Source organism: Poecilia formosa, unplaced genomic scaffold (genome assembly GCF_000485575.1).
Source record: "Poecilia formosa unplaced genomic scaffold, Poecilia_formosa-5.1.2 Scaffold341, whole genome shotgun sequence".
Lineage (NCBI taxonomy): Eukaryota > Metazoa > Chordata > Actinopteri > Cyprinodontiformes > Poeciliidae > Poecilia > Poecilia formosa.
In genome coordinates, this window is record NW_006800280.1 from 69,041 (window position 1) to 88,121 (window position 19,081).

At 35.6% G+C, this 19,081-nt stretch overlaps 1 protein-coding gene and 1 long non-coding RNA gene across 2 annotated transcripts in view; one reads left to right on the forward strand and one right to left on the reverse strand.

The window, feature by feature from the left end:
* LOC103153170 (sterile alpha motif domain-containing protein 9-like) overlaps positions 1 to 7,116 on the reverse strand; it is a 14,762-nt gene extending 7,646 nt beyond the window's left edge. The window contains exons 1-2 of the mRNA XM_016661735.1: positions 7,075 to 7,116; positions 3,344 to 4,765 (exon numbers count right to left, since the gene is read on the reverse strand). Coding sequence (XP_016517221.1) covers positions 3,344 to 4,745 — 1,402 coding nt within the window. The 5' untranslated portion in view covers positions 4,746 to 4,765; positions 7,075 to 7,116. The remainder of the gene's footprint in view (positions 1 to 3,343; positions 4,766 to 7,074) is intronic.
* Positions 56 to 2,531, forward strand: LOC107833193 (uncharacterized). The gene is made up of 2 exons (XR_001658903.1): positions 56 to 1,167; positions 1,463 to 2,531. It is a non-coding gene; the product is annotated as an uncharacterized LOC107833193 (long non-coding RNA).
* Positions 7,117 to 19,081: the final 11,965 nt, after the last annotated feature.

Below are 19,081 nucleotides of genomic sequence, written 5' to 3' on the forward strand. Positions count from 1 at the left end.
GGCCAATATGCTGAAGTGGCCCTCGGTGAAATTGAGTTTGACACCCCTGCCGTAAAAGAAAAGGTGACCAGAGGACAAAGTTTTGCACTGGCAAATTTCAAGTGTTCAGCAGAAATCTTATCCATACACAAACCAAAACATCACAGATAAAGTTCTTGAACTTTACTAATTAAATTATCAGGTGTTTTATAAGGTTTTCTTACATGCATAACAGAAAATGATATAGTAAAGGGTATATTATTCAAGTTTGGAGGCCTAGATGTTCCTCCAGTCATGGACTGAAATGACTTTTCAACAAACTCAGTGATATGAGATTGTTCTACAGTAAAGGAAGCCATTACTCATAAACTCTGAAAAAAAAAAATCTCTACTAACCTGTAATATTGTATAATTTGCGCTTACAAAGAGCCTGTGGGCCACACTCATCAACAATTACAGAGACGTTTTCTATTAAATTCAGTTTGTTGATTCCATGACAATTCACAAAAAATGTTGCCTCGACACGTTTCAAAAAGTCAGTTGATTCTGTGTCACATACAGGTAAGTTGAGTATTTCCTGCTTTGTCGATCCTTCTGACATAAAATGTGTAAAAACGATGTCTTCTCACTTAGAGAGCAGTTGCTCAGTGATTTCAGCTTCCTGCTTATTTTGTCTTTCTATTTTGTTTCTCTGGAGCTCCAGTAGCTGGCAGGTAAAAATCAAGAATGTTAACAAGCATGAAGTTAGCAACTCATATTTCTTTCATCACACAGCAATGTAAGAGTTTCTTTTTAAATTTAGGTAATGAAATTGAACTATTTAAGAAATGTTCCAGATTTTGGACACACAGAAAAGCCTAGAATCACTATAAATAAACCTGATGATAAGCTTTATGTTTATTTACAAATTGTGTAAAGTTTTTACTAGGGTTGCACCAATTGGAGTTTTCTGTCCGATCGCCGATTTTTAAAAAGCCTGACCTGCCGATTCCGATTTTGGCAGATATCGATTTTTTATTTTTTTTTTGTCTGAAATGTTGCTACATATAGAAAGAAAGTCACTGAGTTGTCAACAGTGGGGTGACGACTGTTAACTGCAGACATGAAAACATGACCTGGTGGGCGGGGCCAGCAGTTAAACTTCTCTCATAGAAGAGGACAGTGGTTGACTTTTAGACCGTTGGCAAGGTAAATAAGACTGGTGGATAACATTGGCTTCACATTTATGTATTACCAATCAGAAAAAAATCTGGGCCAATTTATCGTAGCACCCTTTATTTTGACATCTTGTTTAGAAACCAGAAAAGGATGAAGTGAACTTTTTTGGTTTTCTTAGGAGCCCTCTGCTTTAAGAAAAGATATATCCTAAGGTTTTTAAACTCTCCACTAATTCCATAATATGCTTATAGCTTAAGTTATAATTTTTTGCACATAGATTATAATTTGCTGCATTGTAACAGGAAGTTCTTCATGTTCTCTCCAGGTCCTCCATCTTCCTCTACTGTCTGAGTAAGACATGACAGTTAGCTTCATCGGTCTCTGTAGTTTGTCTTCTGTGTCTATGTGTTCCCCTGTGGAAGACTGGCCATCTGTCCAGAACTGACCCCACCTGAAACCCAATGACCGCTGGAGATACGCACCAGCTACCCCAAAGCCCTGCAGGGAGAAGCGGACAAACGGCGCATGGATGGATGTTTTTCTTAGCTAAGTGTCTGCTAGCTACTTCAGTTAGCAGGCTCTCTGCCTGGAACAGATATTAGGCTATAATTGATATTTTTTAGATCTATAGATTTCATCCCTTGTGGGTTAGATTTAGATTACTTTGAATCCTGCTAAAAGCTAGAACTTGTATGTTTTATATTGATAATACAAGAAGTAGTAAATGTTTCACTTTCTTTTCCTGTGACTCTATTTAGCCTGCTTTTTTTTTTTTATTGAACTTGCATTTTGGATTGCACTTATTTTGGCTCTAAGCCCAGATTACAATAAAAATAAATAAAGATATACCACACACCAAACAATGGATCATAGTAAATGTAGTAAAATATTGTCAAGTAAACAGAGTCCAGTCTAACTACATCAGATAAAAGAGGTTGATGCTTCAAGTCTAACACTGAGCTGTGATTACTGCCTAACTACATAATCCTGAGTTAAACCCTGCACTGATCTGTTGCCAAGGTAAGCCTTTTAAATAGACAAATGTAATATACACTCTGATGCCAAACTCGTTAGAAATAATCAGAGGTTGTATTTTATAAGGTGTAAAAATGTACCAAGTTCTTACGTTTTCGGAGAAGTCTCTCAGGCTCTGTCTGCCTCCGTGAAGTCGGTGCCTCTTCTCTCTGACAGCAGAGCAGAAATGAAACTAGAAACCACTTGGGGAAGGTACTGCTGCTTGTCTGACACGGCTGGTATGCAAAGGGAGTGTCAGCCACTTTGATGATGATCATTTCAGGAAAAACGAAAATAAGCAAAACAATTGAATCACCTCCACCTTATGTTCGGAAAGCTGTCAGTAATATTTATGTTACGAAACAGGGTTTCTGCTTCTTAAAAAAAAAAAAGAAAAAAAAGAAAGAAAAAATAACGAATTATTTCACTTTCATTTCTAGGGAACAGAAAAAGAAGTGGCGCAGGTTTGTGAGTCAGAGTGTCCACAGTTAGATTAGTTCCTACATGCTTTGAATGCGGCATATTTGCTAAACAAATTCTTGTGGCTGTGTACTTCTTCTACTAACAGGAAGTGTTTTGTTTTCATTCATGTTTATGGCAGAAAAGTATTGATGTGTCCCTCATGTGATACATATAAAGACATTACAACTTGCATGAATTCATTCATACACAGAAATGCACACATACACATAAATATATCATATATTGTCTGAATCAAACCATAGAAAGGGCTGATGGGCAGTAGCCCAGGGCAGCAATTTGGAGGGAGTTGGAGGTGGGACATTCTTTTTCTGTTCTTTTTCTCTAATGCATGTCTTGCATTGCAGTTTATATAAAAATCATAAGTTCATTAACATGAATTCCACTACTATTTTGGGGATTTTTGTGTCACAATACTCAAGTATTTGAAAATTATGAAGGTATAGCACAATTTTTTGGGACATAATACATGTATAGATAGAAAAGGCTCTTAATGCTTTGGGATTTGAGCAGCTGAAATGTTTTTAAACACAAGACCATTCAGGGCTTTACAGACCACCAGTTTTTTTTCTTGTTTTTTTTGTCTTTGTTTAGTTTTTTAATTATGTTTATTAAGAAATGGAGTCGGTAATGACTGGTGTAATGTGATTTATTTTGGCCAGTTATTTTTTCTTCATGAAGGCTGGTCTCCTGTGTCTCAGCATTAACACACCTGAGTCCAANGCAAGTGCCTGGGGGAACAAAGAGTTCTTATCAAACTTCTTTGATGCAACCTTGAGAACCGATGCACTCTGGTTTTTATCTTCTATCTCGTTAATGTGTAAAATCAGAGTAGAAAATTTCTCCAGATCCGAGTCTTCAATTGACCCATCCTTTTTATGCTCTCGTTTTGTCAGCAAGTCCTTGATGAAGCCAAGCAAACATGGAGAAACCTCATCTGGACAAAATCGGAGCAAGAAGTTTCTCGCCGTGTCACTTCTGGGCACTCCTGCAATAGCCAGTAGTTCAGTGCAATGCTTTGCAATCATTGGATGAGCCATCCGGATTCTTTTCTCACAACTTTTGTCATGTTGAAAAGAGATAATGAGATGACTGAAAGGCTGCATTCGGGTCACCAGTGAAAGGTCACCCTGCAGGGAGTTGTCATGTCTGAGGAAGTCTAAGCAGTCAGACTCTAGTAGATAGGAGCCTGGTACATAGGCATTCAGCAAGGACAGGAAGGACAAAAGTTGGGTCTTCGGGGGTTTATTTTTCCTTCCAACCGTGTTAAGGACAGCACATGCTTCTTGGATATAATCCTGTGAGAAATTACTGTGTAGTATGTTGAAACCATGGAACAGGGAGGCTTTGGCTCCGTATTTTCGGCTGAGCTCTTCCTTCTTGGTATCCAATTTTTCCTTTTCAGTGTCTGAGAGGGTTCTTTTGAGGATGACGTAGTCAGAGTCATGACCCTTCATGAAGCCCTCTTGTTCTCTGTAGTGTTCAGTTTTGAGGATGGCGTGGTCACTTCTCACACAGATGAATAAAATTACCACAGGAATATCAACATCTATCTGCTGTTCTTCGATCTCTGCCATGATGCTGTCCTGAAGATGCTCCAAAATGAACTCTTCATTTATCAAGAGCAGCACAGTGTTGAGATCATCTTTGCTGCCTCCAGTAAAAAGGTGAACAACTTCCTTTGCAATCTTTGTGCACTCCAGAGGAGAACCCATTAAGGCAGCGCATCTGAGGGTTTTTCTCATCTCCCATAATACTTGCATGGCCAGTGTGGTTCCCCCACATCCTTGCTGGTGAAGCAGTTTAACTGTTGGTGTTCCGATGTAGTTTCTCCGTTTGTGAATCTGCTGCACAAGTCTCTTATACCCATCTCTTTTGATGAATGAAGATCCCGTGCCATTCGACTCAGCCAGATCACTGATGTGAAAGTTTAACCATTCAGCTGGTGCTCCTCTGAGAAACTTCTCTTCTGCTTGTTCAACAGTTTCTTGGTCTATGGTCTCTTCTTCAAACTGATCTGCATAAATGACATCCAAAACAGTAAAGTAATCTTCTATGTCCTCCACATATAGTTTTGTGCCCATAGATGTGGACAGGGCTGGTCTTCTGGCCATGTTAGTGCCTATTTTTTAGCCTGCAAATGTAAGATAAAACATATAAGGAACATTTAATTTGTAGTTAACAAGCAAATACAGAACGGCTGAAACATCTAGCTGAATTAGCTATGTTGAAACTTAAATGCAATAAACATTATACTGCACTAGCAAATAATATAGTCTAGTCATAACTATATTAACAATTCCACATACAGAAATAACTGGAGAGTTTTAGATCAGATTTATGCTCTCTGATGTTACTGTGCAATTGCTTGCTGACACATAGCAAACCATCCATCTAAGCACCTATTAGTGATAAAGACAACTTGCTGAAATTGAAACTGACCATCAGAATGGGAAAGAAATGTGACTCCAAGCTTTTCCATACACCTCAATCAAGAATTTTGACCAGCAGTCAGCAGTAAGCAAAGAATACTTCTCAATTTCTAAAAGTAAATTAATTGTATTCTCTTCTAAAACTTAAAAAGGTGGAAAGCGTAGAACTGCCTGGAGATTTGGTTGGATTTTTTCTAATGAATAAAAGTAGCATATAAAGATTATGCAACAATGTAAGCACTTGAAAACAGTGAGGGTTAATGTTTAGGCTTTTTAAAGTCCCCATATTTGATGACAAAATAGTTTCAGTTACCTAAGAGTTTTTCAAATATTTTGATAACTTAGTATCCCAGCTGTGCCTGAATACAGCATCTTCAGCTGTTGTATAAAATGAGAGGGGATTTTACATGATACAGGACTATAAATTTGTAATTGATCCAAAGTGTTTTCTGCAATATTAACAGAAAGAAATGCCATTAGAATAAAAAAAAAAACATTAAGATTTGAAAAGTATTGCTTAACAGGAAATACTGCTATTTCCTGTTATGCAGGAAATAACAGAAAATATTGTTAGGAAATTATTATTCAAGAGTAGCAATAATAATATTACTCAAGTAAAAGAAAAATGTACAGTGCAATAACAATACCCTTATAAATAAATGTTTTCCCAAAAAAGTTACTAATTTAAATGTAACCAGCACAGCCCACTTTTCAAAATAGATTAAATTAGCAGCGTGTACTTGTTAAAAAGCTTAATGTGATGTATTGGCATCAACTAGCATTATATGCACCAACAGCATTACTAACATTACTAACAGCATCTTTGTGCTCATGTTGCCTTCAAAGGCAACATGAGCAGAAGGGATTGTTAGCATGTTATGACATGCTAACAATGTATTAGACAGTTGTAACGGCTGACAAAAGGGCGGGGTACAGAGTACGCAGATACGGGAAGTGCTGAAATTCCTACTGTATTAAATCGTATTAAATCGAGATAGGAATAAAAGAAAGTTGGCCACCAGTGCAGGGGGCACGGCTCGGCTGACTCTATGGGCAGGCAATGCCGCTGGGCTTGGTTCTGGTCCAGGGAACAATTAGCAATATTTTTTAAATTGATCAATTTTTCTAGCACAGAATCAGTGCAGTTATTTAAGAACTGGTATAATATGACCCGTTTTCATAGTGCTGGACAAAACATTAGTGACACCAGTTTGAATGAGCTGCTGTTTGGTATTTTGTAGAGACCTGTAAAGACATTGTTGCAGTAATCTCTACCTTAGTTAAAAATAAATACATGTGCCTGTTTTTTGTTTTTTTTTGCTTTGATGTTTGGACAGAAACTATATTTTAATATGATTGCATTCTAATTTCGTAATAGACTATATGTATAATTTAGTAACAGACACAGCAGCGTCTTGCTTGTTCTGTAATAGTCAAACTCAGTCTAGATGACGACCTTTCTCCACCCTTGAATACTTGCAAGCAAAAACAACTAGCCTTTCCTCATAAATTTTATTCTCTAAAAGGTATCATGCAGCCTTTGTTGGTTATTGGTCGTAAAAATTTATATTTAGCCCTGACAGAGACATAAACTGAGTCGTCAGGAATTATTTTATCCTGCAGACAATTCTTCCATTCTCCAGTAAAAACTTGTATTCATCTGGAATAGTGAAAGAGCAAAATTTACTTCCATAGATATCATAGGAAAATAACAGAAATTTTACAGTAAAACAGTGCCCAAATAGTTGTTTTAATGTTGTCTTTTTAAAAGTACAAAGTACACAAATATTCATTTAAAATGAAGACATGTACATTTTAAACCATGTCTCCTGCCATTATAAGGAAATGCTGTTTCCACATGCTGTTTTTATTTTTTCTTTAATTAAGTAAAGCACCTTGAAATGCCTTGCTGCTGAAATGTGCTATACAAATAAAATTTGATTGATTGATTGATTGATGTACTCTAATAGTTTATGGATTTAAAATACAATACATGTAGTTGCTCTCTTACCTTACGAGAAACATTTCTTCTGATACTTCCTGCTCAAATAAATCACAGTTTGCACACAGTTCCTCTAATAGTACAGCAGAAACGAAACTAAGCAAACCAGGGTGTGGAGGCTGCTCCAATTTGAGAGGTTTAAAGTAAGAGTGCCAGCCTCCTTATGGTGAGATCATTGGAAGAAAAAATAGAAAACACTCCTATTTTTTTAAGATTATCTTACCCTATGTGTAACTATAATGATGCATCAGTCATTTTTTATTGCTGGAATAAAATAATTTTAAATTATCTCAAATCAGTGAATTAAGTTTAGTGTTTATGGAAAATTTAGTTAACAGAAACTTGCCCTACAGGTTTGTGAGTCACCTGAGTCAGTCAATGCATGTTTTGTATGTGTAATATTTGCTAAACAAATGCTTTTCTTTTTCCTCTTTCACTTCAGCCCTAATGAAGCATTTGGTTAGAGTTTTCTATATAGTTGGTGTAAATAGGGTTTAGTCCTTTAATGCAGGGTCAAAATTTATTTCAAAATTGTAAGAGACCAACATTTGTTCTGCCAGGAACAAATGTTACCAGGAACATCTGCCAGGAAAACATACCATTGAAACAGGACTTGTCCACACTCTGTATTAAAAAAACCAAAGAAAAAAAAAAAACTTTTTTTCCCTTAGTGATTTGCGATGAACTCCCCCCCTCCCTCTGGATATTTAATCAGACTAAGCTTGTCCTGTTTAAAGTCAGTTATAGTAATCAAACTTATTTCAACTTGCTAAATGTCAGAATAACATGGATGTACACTGCTCAAAAAAATAAAGGGAACACTCAAATAACACATCCTAGATCTGAATGAATGAAATATTCTCACTGAATACTTTGTTCTGTACAAAGTTGAATGTGCTGACAACAAAATCACACAAAAATCATCAATGGAAATCAAATTTATTAACCAATGGAGGCCTGGATTTGGAGCCACACACAAAATTAAAGTGAAATGTTCCCTTTATTTTTTTTGAGCAGTATATTTTTTACTTCCTTCAAATTCAAAAGTTTAGATTATATTTATTTAATATTTGGTATAAATGTATTTTAAACCACATGACTTTGGCCATCCTTTCACACATTTCTCCCAATAGTTTGCTTAAATTCAGAGCCATTCTTGATGATAGATCTGGTGTAATTGAATCTTGTTTTTATGTTGCCCTCCTAACAAATTTTCTATGGAAATGAGATCAGGCCTTTGTGATGGCCATTTCAACATATTGACTTTGATGTAAATATGCTACTTTGTAAGTAATACCCCAGTATGTTTGGAGTCATTTTCAATATGGAAGATCAAACTTTAACTTTCTGGTTGATACCTTTAGATCAGTGTTCCTCAAACTTTTTCAGGCTGAGGACCACTTAACCCATTTATCAAACGCTCACGGACCACCTAACCTGAAATTGCCCCGTAACAACACATATTAATATATTATGCAACCCAAAATGAAAATAATAGTCTCTTAACTCACGTATTGTTATTTTCTTTGTTCATCTTAATGAGAAGAGTGGTGCTGTTTGGTAAATCTAACTGGCCACAACAAAGCAACAAAGCATCTACTTCAGCATTTTGAGTTATTTACAGATTCTGAAAGTTTTCCAATGATGTCAAACACATAGAAATAAAAATAAGAAGTTGTTCTTTACTACCAAGTGTTGTGTGTATTAATAACATTCAGGGCTATTTGTGATTTAGAAGCACAATTAAAGAAAATTAGATCTGAGATGCTTTAACAGAAACAAATTATTTTCTGCACCATTAAATATAAAAATAATTAAACCATTTCCTAGCAATTGTATTTATTTATTGTACTTATTTAATTTAATATTTTAATAAAATAAAAATGACAATAGCTGTTGACCTGAAAGCAGAGCATCATTCTTTACCAAGCAAAGTCATAAAAAACAAAGGACAGTTCTGACTAACTGCAGCGATTCCTACCACTAACCTTTCAAAGGAATCCAGTCGTTAGGGAATGACTCATCAATACTCAGCAGCCATCACTCAGCTTCCTCTGATCATATAGTTTTCCTGGAGTAGTTTTCTTTCCACTAGTATCTCCAGCTGTTCTTTTGAGTGACCCAGTTTTAAGCCAGTTTTCCATCATAATTTTTAACACAATCCTTTGGTAAGCTAGCTGTAGCATTATGGCAAGCCGTTTTAACATAAATTTGGTTTATGTTAATATTGGAGATATTCCACATATCTCCAATTGTTTTATGACTAGACATTTTAGCGATTTAAGATATCTCTAATTATATTTTGACTAGACAAAATAACTATTTGAGATATCTCTAATTACATTCTGACTAGTAGAAATGACGTCAGATTTACCATTGACTTGTATGGAGACTTCAATTCAAGAAGTCTCCATACAGATAGAAATTCATTGTAGATATCTACAATGAATTACTGACTATCTGAAATCCACATTTCAGATATCTTCAATTAAATTATGACTAGTCATAAAGTAAATTCAAGATAACATAACATTTGAGACATCAATTGCCTTTTTTTCTGCTTCAATCTTCTCAACCTGCAGTTTTGAGTCCCTCTCNAACTGAATTCAAATTACTAAATTAATCTAGATTTACATCTTTGGTGAAAGTTCAGGATGGATTAACAATAGTCACTGTGACAGTCTGGCTCTTTTGAACTCAAGAATTTAAATATTAAGATTTTTTTTTGTAAATATCAAACTGAATCTGACATCCAGTTGTTTTTTCCCCTCTCACCTTGTCTACACTTTCTCTTTTGTTTCACTTAAAGAGGAAACTTTCCTTAGTTCATGCAGCATTATCCCTCTTGGATTTCTCCAACACATCAGGTTTTAGCTCGGACTTCAAAACATTCCCCAGAATCGGATCAACAACTACAGACATCCGGCCTTCATGGATTCATGGATCCATGAATCCATAGACACTAGGAGAAGTGAACTATGGCACTGGATCCAGTTGAGTTAATGGATGTAGCATCCAGTCAGTTTTTAAAAGGTCAAAACAGATGATTAAATGATGATGTATTAAAGCCATCCTCATCATTCATCAACGCATTACATCAGCACAATTCTTGTCATTAACATTTCAATAAACATAAATATTTCCAGGTACTCAAATAAACTTCAATCCCAGCTACTGACCTTGTTCCCTTGTCGACTGAAGCTAAAATTGAATTGATATTTATCCTTTTTGTCTGTTTTCCTGCTAAACCTTTCTGTTTATTACGATTAACCAAGGCAGGTAGAACTGCATTCAGTTACCATAGATACCTTGACGGAAAGTTACCAAAATATAAGAATATAACCTTGACAAGAACTATAGTGTATTTAACATGATTTCATACGATGATCATCCTCACTGAATCGTCAGTGTTCCTCAGATTTACTTTTTCTTTTTTTATCAATTAGTAGATAAAAAACCAACATTACAGGCCAGCAAACAACAGAGACAATATTTGACCTACATACACATATATACAATAAACTCCTTGGTTTCTAACACACATCGTCATATTCTCCTGTTGTCCTGGTTTTATGTATGGTTTGTTGGTTGCTGTTTATTAATTGCAGTTAATTAACCTGCAAATGTTACCTGGAACTAACTGTGGTGAACCAAGTGGTTTCCCTTCAGCTGCACCAGACACACCCAGGCCAGAGATCCAGCACATGGTCTGTGGAAAAGACGTTCTGATAGTTTTCAGGGTTGACCATAATCAGTTTCAGCTCTTACCTCACAATCATGGTCTTTAAAATGTCATTAAACGTTTATTAAGGATGAAGTGGTGCCTTGCAAATAGTTGCATTTTTGTCTTTTTATTCTCTGTGTTAAATTTTTTTTTACCAAAATATAAATTTGGATAAAAATCTAATCCCAAGCACATTTCAGTCTTGTTTCGGTTTTAAATACTCCCTATATACCTTTTGGTTTTTGCATGTCTTTGAAAAGAAAGTAAACATTTTTGCACAACAAAATCTGCTTGCTTTAGAGAAATGTAGGTCAAACATTTAAAATTTTACTGTTCTACTTTTTTTTATTAGTCTAATCTATTCTGAGATTAAAGGCAGAATTCTTATTCTTTTTCTCAGTGGCCCTAATCTTCTTCCGTAGGTTTGGTAGCTACTAAGACGTAGTAGCTACCAAATGATTCCCATTTTGTAAAAAATGCGAATCATTTTTTACAAAATGCTAATATTAATATTATTTAATATTTAGTATTATTTTTAATACAGAATCGACTTCTTTTGAACAGAACCAGTTGTTAGTCATAAGTTTCTATGTGATCTGGCAAGAGCTCAATAAAAACATTGTGAAACTAAGATGAAAATTTTTAATTTTTCTAAGTGTATTAGAGCTTGTTTATGCTTGCTAACACAGCTGCAGTTTTTAAATGCTTGCATTTCCTAAAAGTCACATTCTATTCTGACCAACAACAACCATGTCGGTCTTCTTTAGTTGTAATGATCATAATTCATTTAAAATTGTTGTTCTGTGCCAATTTATATAGTTTTGTGCTGCTGTAAAAAGACAACACTGATATAACAATGTATTTTTATTTTATGTTACAATCATTGGAAGATATCAAGTCCATATTTGCAGTCAGCTTCTATGCACCAAAGATCTGGAAGAAACTTCCAGAAAACTGCAAAAATGCCGACACACTGAGCTCCTATTAACCAAAGCCGAAACCCAACTTTAGAGTTCAATTTGATTAGTAGCAACTGGAACGCAGATCAATATAATTTAAGTACATTTTATATACTATTGATTTTGATTGCATTTGACAAATATTTGCTTGTTTCATAATTAGTTACACCATAAATACAATATAGTGGTTAGAAACTATGTATTATCACTTTTACAGTAGTTAACTTGTTTTTTAATTTAAAGTGTTCCAGCTTCCTACTGTGTGTTTGAGCTATTATATTGGAGTTAACTGTGTGATCCCTAACCTTGAATTATGTTTCCACAGCTGCTTTTTTATCTACCAGAACACTCCTTACTTGAGAAACTGCCTGTGTGCAGAAGCAGTTTGTTTCTCCCATCTTGCTTTCCCATCCTCCCTCTTTTCCTTGATAATAAAAGACGAGCTCTAACTGGAAGTTATCAGAACGCGCGGTGGGCAGCTCACTGGAGCGGTCCGCTGCGTCTTCTCCTTTCATGAAAGCTTGGTAAAAACTCACATAAGTTGTCTGTGGTTCATTTTACATAGGTTGTCGAAAAATACCTATCGATAGTAAATCACTTTGAACTCCATTGTTACCGAAATGTGCCATACAAAAAAACTTTACGTGATTGGTTTAAAGGCTGTGGTGTTCATGTCATGAATCTTGGATTGGGAAATTGACGTTACATCTGTGAAACAATATAGATCTTTACTAATAATGACTTTTCTCAATGCAAGTCAATCCTAAAGAAACTTTTGATGTCTCATTTCATCAGGTCTCTGAATTCATTAGTTATCTAAGGTATCCTCTCAGCTACATCAACAATAAAACATCCACCAGGCAGAACAACTTTGGTTAGCAAATATATTTTAATATATAATATTTATATTCATTTTAGCACAATGACAAAAATGGCATAATTTCAGTTTAGTCTCATAAATCATGACAAAAAAGCCATATGATTATTTCTCCCTCTTATCTATTACAATCATTGCAAAATGATCCTGAAGTACTTCTTACCCCCAGCAGAGGGCACTCTTACAGACAAGTGGTAACAGCATTGAGCCGATGGTGTCTAACGTGGTTATGTAAGCGGAACGTGAACGAATAATTAATGTCGCTCCTTGTAAATTAAGCACACCTGTGTTAATAGCGCTGGGAAAGAGCCGGGTCACTTTATCGTCTCAAACCAAATCAATTGTGTACAATATTGAACAGCAGCACATCTACATGATAACTTTTATTTTAGGAATGTTACGTTCTAACTAACATAAGGACAACACGAACTGCCGCTTGCTGCACCATTTGAGGGTAATGCAATTCACGAAACAGGCAAGCAGGAAATGAGAAAAATCAGCTGAATGAATGAGATTAGAGAGACTAAAAACAAACAAACAAACAAACAAACAAAAAAAAACTTGCGCTACCCAAAACGTTTATAATCGTATTTTCTCAAGAGTACAACAAAAATATGCATAAGTGATGTCGGCACACTAGTTATGTCCACACACAAAAACTCACATTTCAAAAAAAAAAAAAATTAAGATTGCCATCAAAGCTCTAAATCCCATCACAGGAATGTTTTCAGCCTTAAGTGAAACCTCCCATCCCGACACAGTCTGACAAACTTAAAATGAAAAGCGCTTAAACTACGTCACTTCAAAGTAGCTTCTTCTCATGTCTATCGCAAAAACACACTCACTCGCTCGCGCGCCCCTCAGATAATCTCAGATTCAGCCACAAACTCTTACCGGAAAACAAGATTGTTTTCCAGGAACACCGTGACATTTGCTAAATGTCGACCACATGCGTCTATGTCCGTCAGCCCAGCTACCTGCAACTCAACTGAGTTGCAACGTGTGCAGGTAATACGAAATTTAATTCTACTGCTTTGAAAAGAAAGAATAAAAAACACTAGTTTGTTGCTGTGCAGCTTCAACCAGCACTCATTACAGTGGTAGTTGGGTTAAGAAATAAATTATACATTTACAAAGGTTGTATTGTGACATTTTCACTTCATACCGTGCCAACTGTGAATTTGCAACAATTGATGCCTTCCATGTTAAAAATCTTCATATTTTGCTCAGGTTAAATCTTAAATATTTTTCCCCCACATCTCTTACTAACTACTTACTCGACTCATTTCAGCTTAAAGCTACCTCCTCTTTTCCTCAAACACACACCCTTCGACTAGTCACTAAAATTTACCATAAACCATAAAGCAGCAAATAAAAAACACCCTGAACAGCATATTGTATAAAGAAATATTGTGTTAACAAATTAACTAGTAATTTGTAAGTAATAGAAAAGGGTAATAAAAGGACAACCTTGTTAGCATTTGTTATTTTTGTTGCTTAAATATTTGATTTAAAAGATTTAGCTCACCTAACCTACTCAATGATTTTATCAAGCTAACTAGCTATAAAATATGTTGTTAGCTAGATGTGTAGCATATTTAGTTTTGAGTTTACTTCAATTAAAATCCATTATGCTCATTTCCAGCTCAATAGTTTTATCCTGTGATATCAATAGGAAAGATTTGGATAGTTTAGTTTCAACAGTTTGAGACTTCATCCCCCGTTTTCAGAGCTAACATGCTAGCAATGACCAAAGTAGTAACTTTTGCCAAAACCTTCATATTTTTGTCATGATTTGGAAACTCTGAATAAAAGAAAATTGTTGTACAAGCAGTGACCACGACACATCTCATCAAAATACAACACAGTTGAACATAAAGTTACACATTGGAAAATACAAATAAATGAATACCACTTATTTCTTTTTTTTTTTTTACCTTTGAAAAACCATCACCCAAAGCTGAAACAGCAAATCAGAAATGAAGAAAGTAACAGAAATTAATACAAGGTCTACATGGTTTTTAACAAACCCCTTGACATGTTTCCAGTTAGTAAAACAAAATCAAGACATATAAGAACAATAATATATAGGCATTAAATAAATTAATCAATTTAAAAACAAACACTGTGACATACATCCAAAATACATATTTACAACCAATTAAAATGTAAAGAAAAAAAAAACACAGTCTCATTTTTTTAAGGGAAAGTATTGGAATGGATTTTAGTCAACTGTTAGCATCACATGCTAAATACGTCCAAAGCATGTTTGCCTCACACCTTGGTTCTAATTATGTATTCACCTTAAACACAATAGGCTTATACTTTTGCAGCATTTACCGAGCTGATATGTACTTTGTACATGGAAATCCAAATTTGACATCATCTGTGGCTGATATGTTGATATTATGCGCCAATGGCTACACAGAAAATAAGCTAAGCTACGTCAAAAATATGAGTTGCGTTGTGTTAAAAGTCGGAGGGACTGTGCTATTTATGGGAGTGGACTTTAAGGAGCAAAACTTGGTGTAAGTAATCTTCAGGAAAAACAACAACAAAAAAAAGCTCAGCATAGCCACATTTTGATGGAAACGCGGTTTCAAAAAATGTTCAAACCAAAGCGTTCATCAGGATACCATGAGGCAGCAAGAGATTTGCAAAATCTATACAAAAAAAGAACAAAAACAAACAGTTTAGTTCACGGCTAATTGAAATTCTATTTGAGAGAGATGGGGAAAAAAAAAGAAAAACCACACATTGAAATTCACAAACTGGTATTCAAAAACCTACTTCAAATAAAAGAAGGTAAAATTGTTGGCTCCTAACCTCTTTTAGTGATATTGTGTCAAATATTGGAAACACATGCAAAGAAAAATCTGTCTTTTGGTGTGGTTTGTACAAATAGCCAAACTTGTTCAACAGAACTGTTAAATGGCAGTTTGATATTTAGCCAAGCCAGCGTGCATTGTAACACTGGGAATAAGCGTTATGCACAGTTCATCGCCACACTGCCAGATGGATTCACTTTGTGTTCAACAGGCCCAATCCAAAGAAGAGCCAACACCAATTCACCTAGTGTTTGGTCCAGCAAGGGCAAGCCTGGAAACTGGGGAGAAAAAAATCAATAATTTGACACTTTATATGTTCAACATGCTGTTTTTAACACATGTAGTCCACATTTGGGATATTTGACTACTACTTGTTAAATTACATGTAAAAAGTAGCCTCTGCCTCAAATTTCAAGACGATTCAAGACTTTGTTGTTATTGTTCCCTATTCACCACTTTACAAATTTGTCGTTTTCGTACCAGTAGGATTTTTCAGTTCTAAAAAAAAATTGCCACCAGTTGTATCTTAACAACCAAGATTGTAATCGTTCCCAACACCAGGCTTTTTCGACAACCACTGAAATAAAGCAGAGCCAATTATTTACCAATGCTTGGCTGTGTGATGTAATATCAAATCGTTAGAGAGGAAAATACAGTTAAATGAAATAGCAGGGGAGATTTGAGCCTTTTGGTAATTATTAGTCTGAATTTTCCACAATACCAAGACAAATACACTGACATGCATTTGTTACACAAAGGTATGACGTGGTTATTTGTGAATACGAGATACGAACTGGTGATGATTAAGTTACCAAAAAAAAAAAAACTTTAAAATTACCTAAATTATGCAATGTCTTTCTCAACAGTGAAACAATAATATTTTCTCGATTTAATGCCTTCAAACCAAATTTGATACTTAATAATAGATTTAAATAGCAAAAATATATTACTAACAATTGAGTCAGTTATTAAAATGTGAAGTATTGGAAAACTTAAAAGAAAATTAAACGGATGCAGGAAGGCAGCAAAATCCAGTGCCAAAATATAAAAAGGTTTGTTTTTACCCCAGTTTCCAGCTATTTTCCCCCTTCCTCTTTCTAAAGGTGTGTACTGTCAAGTTTCTACGACCAAAAGTCACATCTTTTGCAAAGAGATCATGCAAATTTAATATAAAACAAGCCTCGGTCCTGTCAAAGACCCAGGCGAAGGACAAACAAAGAATTCCATTCTGTAAAATTGCAGTTTGTGAAGTTTTTTTTCTTACAGACATTGATGCATAGGATACAAATCTGTCCAGCAATACAATACAAGTCAAGCTATATAAAGTAAAAACAAAACAGATCACACAAATCGTGATCCAAACGAAACGTCTCGATCGTTGGCACTAGGGTAGAATTGGAGCATAGTGGCAAAGGAATACAAGCGAGAACAGAGTCAGTGCTCAGGTAAATAACTAGTCATTACAACTGAAAGATCTCGATGCCTCAGTTTTAAATCCCACAGCTTTGAGGATAACAAAGAAAATAGACCACACACATTCTGTACTCACCAACACTGAAGTCCTTAGCAAATCTTTAAAAAGAAAAATCGCACAGCTCTCTTTAAAATGGAGAGCTGCTTTGATTGACCTAACGCGTGTGCCGCCGACACCCGTCGCTGCTTTTCACACGCCTGAACGCTCACAGTTGTGGAGAAAAAAAACAAAGAATAAAAATTCAGGGGGAGTAAACGCAAAAACTCTGCTAAGGCTTCGTCGTGGGGAGAAAAGATACACAGTGTTCAGAAGAGTGGTCATTAAAGTTTAGATTCAACAGTCTGCTAGCTTTTCTTTTCGTGTCGGTGCATGGCGGAAATGGCGCAGTCCGATAATGAGCCGCTGTGGGCGTTATAGGGACCGTTGAAGTTTGAGTAAGGAATTTGAATGATCACGTTAAACTGATTTTCTTTATTATTTTTCCTCTCAGAAGCCTTGAGTAGTCTTTCAAAATACACTGGTCAATTATTTTCTGAGCGACAAATACAATGACAATGGAGATGCTTAAAACAGGCTACATAACGAGAAAACCAACTACGATGTCCAACTCTCCCAAAATGTACGTATGGATAATGTAGTCCAACTTCTCTTTGCTTACAAAGAGATGTTAGATAGTTTGGGATTAGCTGAACTTTTTTTGAAACTAGCTACACTAACTGAACCTATATGTGGTTCTTGCTAGAGCTAGAGTTTGCCCAAAAGAGCATAAACTGTGGATCATTATATTACTTCTACTATATGTTCTTGTAATATATTATTTATTTACATCTCTAACCTGTCCCTAAAAAGAACATTCACTCTGACTGGTCCCAATAATGGAAAGTTCCCTACAAAAAGGGATCTTCCACTGCGAAGAAATAAATGCTGCAGCTAAATATCTCCTGTAAATAACTCTTTGAAGTGACTATAAGCTAAAGGCAAATATCGGCAATTTTAAATATGTTTCACTAAAATATATTTTAGTGAAACATATTTTCACTAAATATGTTTAGTGAAATATGTTTTGCTCTTGAAACATGACCTCATTAATCATGTTAGAGTGAAGGGAATGCTCAGAGCCTTGGGGGAACAGAGACTCTTCCATTGATAACATTTGATATTAGCATTTAGCTTCCAGTAACTTGATGAGCCTAATGACGTAGTAAGGAACAACTAGATTTGTGGAGACATATTTTCCCACGAGCCACGCCCTGGTATTAGGAAAGCTCCCCTGTAGCTAGCTTGAAGGAGATAGCTTAGCTCAGCTTACTGTATTGAAACAGGGAGGCAAAAACGACTCAATCTTTGCTCAAGTTTAGCACTAATGCTAACTCTTGGCTAATCGACAGATGTGAATTTGGCATCTAGACTATTCCTCTTAACACAAACACGCTCGAATATTTATTCAGCTAGCTACAAGCTAACACAAGCACCTTCACAGAAAAAAACAACAATGTGTAAGATATTTTTTTTTAACCATTGAACCTTACTTAGTGGTTATCTTCTGAAACCGTTTTCTATCATCTAAAACACTTAGTTGTTTTAGTGCTCAAATATTAATATGGTCTTAAAAGTTTGGCTATGTTGTACAATAAAGTTAAATTTAGATAAATTAGCTTTAGCAAAGACAAAATACGAGTTGCAGTGAAGTATCACTGCACTTATTCCCACAAATATAATTTCATATCTTAAGTTCTGTAGGCTTTTCCAGAATTTCAGAATAAAATATAGCCTTGTAATCTTTTATTTTGCTCAGACGCAGAGTCTGTAATTTCTGCTTCATCATGGGTTAGCCTAGTTTTTGTTTCATGCTTAATGACCTTTAAACGACATGAACACGCAACGTCACGAAACACTCATACAGAACTGACCCACTCAGCATCCAGGACAGACTTCAGTGTTCTCCTCACACACATACTACGTTGGTCCATCTCCAAATTTTATCTTGAAGTGTCTTTTTTTTTTTCCCCCCTCCCCCCTGCAACTTCCCATCCCCACCTCAGCTGGGGAAGGGACTGCGTCGCTACGATCTGATTGGTCAACGTTGTAGACAGCGTCTTGTGTGGTCCTGTGTCATTGAGTGTGATACCTAAGGAGGCAGGGATGCGGCAGGGG